Source organism: Panicum virgatum, chromosome 1N, assembly GCF_016808335.1.
Source record: "Panicum virgatum strain AP13 chromosome 1N, P.virgatum_v5, whole genome shotgun sequence".
NCBI classification, from domain to species: domain Eukaryota; kingdom Viridiplantae; phylum Streptophyta; class Magnoliopsida; order Poales; family Poaceae; genus Panicum; species Panicum virgatum.
In genome coordinates this window covers 12,388,614-12,395,398 of record NC_053145.1, presented here as the reverse complement: position 1 = coordinate 12,395,398, position 6,785 = coordinate 12,388,614, and the positions used below count along the sequence as shown (strand labels likewise).

Below are 6,785 nucleotides of genomic sequence, written 5' to 3'. Positions count from 1 at the left end.
ACAAGTGCTATGGGAAATCACTTGAAGAGATGCAAAGTGAGACAAAGTGTGATGAATATTGAAAATCAGCTTAAGTCTACTGTAATGTCTCCTGAAGGTGTAGCTTTAAAGGAATGGAGGTTTAGTCAGGATGTCTCGAGAAGAGAGTTGGACAGAATGATTTCACTTCACGGAATGCCATTCTCAGTCGTCGAATATGATGGATTTAGAAGATTTGTGTCCAGCTTAAATCCTGCTTTCAAGATGACATCAAGAAGGACAATCACGGCTGATACTATGAAGGCATTTAAAGAGCAAAAACAAGCTCTTCAAGAGGCTTTAAGAACTGCCAACAGTCGAGTTTCATTGACCATGGACATGTGGACATCAAATCAAACATTGGGATACATGTGCATAACATGCCACTTTCTTGATGCCGACTGGAAAATGCATAAGAGGATAATGAAGTTCTCTGTCGTGAAGACACCTCATACATGTGTTGCTTTGTTCAATGTTATTCTCAAGGCCATCCAAGAATGGAACATCGAAGATAAGATATTTGCAATAACATTGGATAATGCCAGCAATAACAATGCTATGGTCAAGCTCTTGAGGAAAAACCTACTAGAGAAGCACTTGCTGTATGGTACAGTAAAGTTGTTGCATCAATGATGTGTTGCCCATGTGATAAACCTGATATGCACAGCGGGGTTTGAAGTTATTGATCCAGTTGTGCAAAAGATACGGGAAAGTGTCAAGTACATCCATGGTTCTCAGTCAAGGATGCAGAAATTTGAAGAGATAATTCAACAGTTAGGCATATCATATGGAAAGCGCCCCAAAATTGATACAAGTACACGTTGGAATTCGACATATCTTATGCTGGATACTTGTTATGAGTTGAAAAGAGCCTTTGAGTCTCTCAGCCAACAAGATTTAGAGTACCCATATGCACCCACAGTTGAAGAATGGGAAAAGGCACGGTTGATGCGTGAATTGTTGAGAACTTTCTTTGATGCCACAAATGTTGTCTCGGGATCACTTTACCCAACTGCAAATCTACATTTTGATGAGATATGGGAAGTTAAGATGGCCTTGGAGAATAGAGCTATTGAGGAGAACTCTGACCTTACTGTGACAATTGAGTATATGCGGAGAAAGTTCAATAGATACTAGAAGTTGACATGGTTGCAGATCTCGTTTCCTATTATTTTTGATCCAAGGTTTAAGTTTGGGTACATAGAATTCCGTTTGAGAAAAGCATTTGGTAACAATGCAGATTCTAAAATTGCTACAGTGAAGAAGCTATTGAAGGACCTGTTTAAGGAGTACTCACAACTGACCGTTGGTAGTGAAGAGGCAACACAACAAGTTGCAGATGTTCAGCTGATCACAAGCACAAGTGGAAGATATGCAGATTGGGACATCCACATGAGCCTTAATGCTACCTCAACAAGTGAGCTGCCTTTTGAGCTTGATACATATTTAGCTAAGCCTACCATTCCTCGCAGTGGCCATTTTGATGTTCTTGCTTGGTGGAGGAGCAACTCTCTTGAGTATCCAATTATGTCCCGTATGGCTAGAGATATTCTAGTGGTGCCTGCTTCATCGGTCGCATCAGAATCAGCATTCAGCATTGGAAAGAGAGTGATATCTGATGCCAGAAGTCGATTAGCTCCTGAAATGGTTGAAGCACTAGTGTGCCGTCAAGATTGGATTCGAGCTTCTAGTAAGATCTTTATATACTCTATTTGCAATTATGATGCCTTAAGTCTTCATGAAAATATCCTCTAAATAAATATTTCTATGTAGATTCATCAAAATTTCGGATGGAAAGTATCCATGATTTCATTGAGCAACCTGATCAACATGAATGAAGTTTCGGTATGTGTGTTGAAATCTATCCTCTGCTTTCTGAAACTGTAATTAGGTTCAGTCCAACATATAGGACCCTTTGATGAGCTTATTTAGTATTATTAGCATTCAGGTTGTAGATGACTACTACATATAGGAAACAAAGTGTTGTGTTGTGTCCACAAAAGTCTGCAATGATTCAGTTTCTGTTCAGATCTTCGTGTTTCCTTCTTGAAAATGTACAGTAGCAGATACTCTCATAGGTAGTTCAAGTCAACAGACAAGGGGTAGCATCACTAATCTAAATTATATTGTGGTCTAGAAAGGTGAAAACTGGAGTTTGGCATATCCTGGAGTCTGGCATATCATGAAGGAAGCAGCATAGCTGAATGTTCCTGTATCACTGAATGACCAAAGCTGAATGCTGAATGTTCACTCGTGGGGCAATTTGCTGAATGCTGAATGTTCACTCGTGGGGCAATTTTTTGGCAGTCACTTCAGTTGCTTCCAAAACTGAATGCTTTTATGAAGATATTATCTGAATATTTTTTCTGTAATGAAAATCTATATGGATGGTGCTATTGAATATTTTTTCTGTATATGGCACCCTACATGGTAACCACTGGCTGTGAAAATATATGGCATATATGGCTTGCATCATCCTGAATGCATGCTTTACGATGGCTTTGGTAATGCATGGAACTCCAGCGTAGCTAGGGAAATGCCACGTATTGTCAGTAGTTATCAATTTACTTGTGCCTGTAAAGCAAGTAAAGGGTCTGGAGTCTGTACGTACACGTTAACTAAAGGCAGGCAGAGGCGAAGAGGCAGGGTTGTACGTGGATCGAACCACGATAACCATAGGTGCACCGCGGGGCAGGAAAAGAACCAATGGAGCGACCGGTGCTCCACCACCTAGCAAATGAGTCGGACGGAGCGATTACGGATCGCTCCGTGGAGCAACCATGCCCATCGTGATTGATCATAAATGTTTAATCCTCTTGAGAACAAGGCCAGTCTAGTCATAATAATTAAACCAGACGGTAATGACCTCCAAACCGTATGTTAATGGCGTCTAATTATCCAGGTAGAGAGAAAGGTCACACCCCATCAATTCCAAATTATATTCCTTCAACTTTGACGGATTTGATTTATGATAAAATTAGTGACAATAATTCACAACGGAGGGGAGGGAGTATACTATAATTAATTAATTAAATAAAATCAGTACGTACATGCAAGTGGGAATTGAACGAACCATCACACGGTCCTAAAATAACATATTCCGATTCAAAATACACGCCTTAGCATTTCGCAAAAAATAAGGAAAAGAATTCTGGTGTTGTTCAATCTCAACGACACAGTGGAGCTAGCGTTTACCTTTCTCCTAATCAATTCGTTCGGTCGTAATGTCAGATATATATAGATTATCCTATATATATCTATATATACGACGTAGAATCAAGTAGATTATTATATTTGTCCCAAAAGTGTGGTCCTGAAAGAGACCACGTCGACGTTTGTTGTGTATAGTAGAGCTCTACCGTCAACTATAACTACCAATCCAGAATTAGTAGTCCTACTCCTCCACAATTGCTCTTACTTTTATCTCCACTTGAATTAACCCCCATTCCTTATTATTAATCGTCCACACTTTACCTGCACACTTCGGCGAGCAGTTCTACCGGCTGGTTTTTAATTACTGCGACTTTCCTTGCTAGAGAGAGAGAATGGAGAAGAGAGAGAGAGAGAGAGAGAGAGAGAGAGAGAGAGAGATGGGAGGAGAGAGAGACTACAGGCCGGGCAACGACGTGAAGGACGTCGCCGGGGCAGCGTCCCGGTAGCTCAGCTGTCTCAGTCCAACCACCAGGCAGCCGCTACTAAAACCGCCCCCTCCCCTGCGCTTGTCTCTCACTCATCCATCTCTCTCGCCTCCTCGCGCAGGAGCTAGCAGCTCGATCGATCCCCACAACACTGCTACACCTCGCTCGCTAGCAGCAAGCAGGCCAAGAGAGCTCCAGCGTTCCGCACCAGCTCGCCATTGCCACCGTCGCTCTGGGCTTGCAATGCCGGACGGGGAGGTGCCGAGCCCGGCGTCGTCCGGGGGCACGTCGTCCTCGCCGCCGCTGTCGCCGGTCGAGGCCGGGGCGAGGCGCGGCGGCGGCGGCGGCGGCGCGGAGAAGCGGGCGCGGGACCGGGTCGGCGGCGAGCGGCACCCGTCGTACCGCGGCGTGCGGATGCGGGCGTGGGGGAAGTGGGTGTCGGAGATCCGGGAGCCGCGCAAGAAGTCGCGCATCTGGCTCGGCACGTTCCCGACCCCCGAGATGGCGGCGCGCGCGCACGACGCCGCCGCGCTCGTCGTCAAGGGCCCCGCCGCCGTGCTCAACTTCCCGGAGATGGCCGTCGCGCTCCCGCGCCCGGCCTCCGCCGCGCCGCGCGACGTCCAGGCCGCCGCCGCGCGCGCGGCCGCCATGGAGCCCGCCCAGCCGCCTGATGGACCACCAGCTGCAGCCGCCGCCGCAGCCGCCGCCGCCGCCGTATCATTGCAGCCCGCCCCAGTGCCGGCTGTGGGTCAGCAGCAGGACGACGAGCTGGAGGCGATCGTGGAGCTCCCGCGGCTCGACGAGGACTACTGCGCGGAGGCGGAGCTCGTGACGACGACGGTGACGGCGTTCGGCGCCGCGCCGTTCTCGTTCCACGACGCGGCGACGACGCCGGCGCCGTGGTGCGACCCGGTGTGGATCGACGACGACTGCGCCGGCTACGCCGCGGCGGGGCACGACGACCTCTTCGGGCTCGACGGCGGCGATCACGGCTGGGCCCAGTCGGTCGGCGCCCTCCTGTGGAACTTGTGATCGCCGGCCGGCCGGTCTGATCTTCTAATCAACAAATCAGCAGCTAGTAGTACAGTGTGTAATTATAACTCCCGTTTTCTCTTTCCCTGCAGAGAGAATCTGTAGATAGCTAGAGAGTTGCAACTTGGTAGAGAGTATTACCACCTCTCAAACAAAAAAAAAAGTTGCAACTTGGTGCTGTGGGGGTTGAAGTTGAATAGTGGTGTCCGCCGTCTCTCTTTCCGGCGTAGTACGGTCTTTTCGCTGCCTTTTTTTGGTCGGTTTGGGCTCGAACTTGTCTTCTGAATTTGTCTCTATTTCTCCTTCTCTTTTTTTTCCCCTCTCCATATGGACGCTGCTATTATTGGGCTGGTTAATACTAATAATAATGTACATGCACGCCAGTGCAACGCAATCGTTTGGTTTGGTTATCAAATTAACCATCACCTTCTTCAAGTAGTACTCACTCGCTCACTCAGTCAATCAGTCACTTTGCTCTCACTCCTCATTGGCTGTGGTCACTTGCTTCTACCAGAAATAGCTTGTACTACCATGCATGCAGCTTCTGAATGGAAATGTACGAGGTAGTAGTACGGCCGAGTACCAAGTACAGTACACCTTTTTTAGACTACAAACAGAGTTATTACTCCTAACCACTTTTTTCCCCTCATCAACGGTTTGAGCAAGTAGTACCCTTTGAGCAGGTGCAGTACAAGAACCACTACAGGGTACGCATTTGGAAATTCGGGTGTTGTGCTGCTGAGCTGATCGAGGACGAGCTAGAGAAGAGCATGCAGAAGAGTGTGCAGTGGTCCAAGCAGTGTCCAACAGCAACACATCCCTTCTCATGCACATACCCATCTACTACTATCTCCATGCTGACATTAATTTTCTCTAGTCGATCTATAATGCAAACCCTAGCTGCCACGTCACGCGTGCCGCCATCCATGTTGTTTGCTTGCTCAGTGATGTCCTCTTGCACTTCGAGCTAGCACTAGCAGTGTGGTGTGCACGGATCATTCAACACCACATTTGTGGTTGGGAGGGCAGGGTCATCAGGCCAGCCAGTCCAAGTCCAAGGTCCTCCTGTTGCTCCGCTTCAGGTGGGGGCTCGTCCTCCTGTTTCCTCTCTGTGCAGGTGGGGCCTAGAGATGTCTGTACTGTTCGCATCGGCGTCCCTGTCTGACAGTGCCCCTCGTTCTGCACGGACCGGTCCATTTCTAGCTAGGCTACACCATCGATCACTAGCTGCATGCCGAGCTCAGGCCCCGGCCATGAAAATTGAAGCGACAAGACATGCATCTCACATCTCTGTACTTGCCAAGAGCTTTTGCTCCTCGAACGTGTGAAAAAATGGAACGGCACACAGAGCTGTAAAAATGTAAGGTCCGGTCCGTCAGACACGAACGTAACGACGACCTTGCACAGTGCCCTGCGCCCCTGCCCTATTGATTCCTTTCCTGCCAAGTGCCAAGTACGCCTGCTTACAGGGACCAGGATCAGATTGACCGCGGTACAAATCCGTCTGTCCCTCGGGACTGCACGTGCGCGTGTTGGATCGGTCGTCGTTCTCTGAACAATTTCTGCACACTGATCTGCCGTCACAACTCACAAGCATCCCTGTGAAAAAGGAAAGGAAAATGAGGCAAGTTTACTGCAGTTCGATGGTAAATTCTCATCGCCGGTAACAACGATGATCTAGCAGGTACTGGTCTTTGTGTTGATCGCTGAGCGCATGGTTTTCTAGCCTGGATCGCAGAAAGAAAGGGCACATGTATGTATGGACTATGGAGCCGTCGCCATCGATCTTGCCAGGACGATCGATCTATCCATCGCGGTCGATCGAGTTAGAAATAGTAGTAAAGCTCGCAGGCGCCACTGTGTTGCCGCAATTTGGAGGTAGCATTGGGCATGGGTGCAGATCGATGCGGGCAGGCAGCCCAGCAGCTAGATCCATGCACAGGGCAGCGAGACCTCAGCGTCAGCTCCAGTGCGAGAAGCAGACGCTGTGTCCGATGAACTCCGATCCACCACGCACGGCTCGTCCATTCGCCGGTACGGTGTGGCAGATCGATCAACTGCGGGCCTGCCTGTAGGGTGTGTTTAGTTCCACTCCGT

The 6,785-nt window shown here is 48.6% G+C and overlaps 2 protein-coding genes across 2 annotated transcripts; both read left to right on the top strand.

Moving 5' to 3' along the window:
• The first annotated feature begins 762 nt into the window (after window positions 1–762).
• Window positions 763–1,773, top strand: LOC120653310 (zinc finger BED domain-containing protein RICESLEEPER 2-like). The gene is made up of 2 exons (XM_039931075.1): window positions 763–1,124; window positions 1,203–1,773. The coding sequence occupies exons 1-2, from the start codon at window positions 763–765 to the stop codon at window positions 1,771–1,773; spliced, it is 933 nt and encodes a 310-aa protein (XP_039787009.1).
• Window positions 1,774–3,622: 1,849 nt separating this feature from the next.
• On the top strand, window positions 3,623–5,129 carry LOC120655183 (dehydration-responsive element-binding protein 3-like). Its single transcript, XM_039932924.1, has one exon. It carries the CDS (start codon window positions 3,900–3,902, stop codon window positions 4,686–4,688), a length of 789 nt encoding a protein of 262 aa, XP_039788858.1. The 5' UTR covers window positions 3,623–3,899; the 3' UTR covers window positions 4,689–5,129.
• Window positions 5,130–6,785: the final 1,656 nt, after the last annotated feature.

Bases quoted from the DNA above. Each gene is read 5' to 3' on its own strand.
- LOC120653310 (XM_039931075.1), top strand. From the start codon at position 763: ATGCAGAAATTTGAAGAGATAATTCAACAGTTAGGCATATCATATGGA. The intron at 1,125-1,202 runs GTATATGCGGAG...TTTTGATCCAAG, and splicing joins GACCTTACTGTGACAATTGA to GTTTAAGTTTGGGTACATAG.
- LOC120655183 (XM_039932924.1), top strand. From the start codon at position 3,900: ATGCCGGACGGGGAGGTGCCGAGCCCGGCGTCGTCCGGGGGCACGTCG.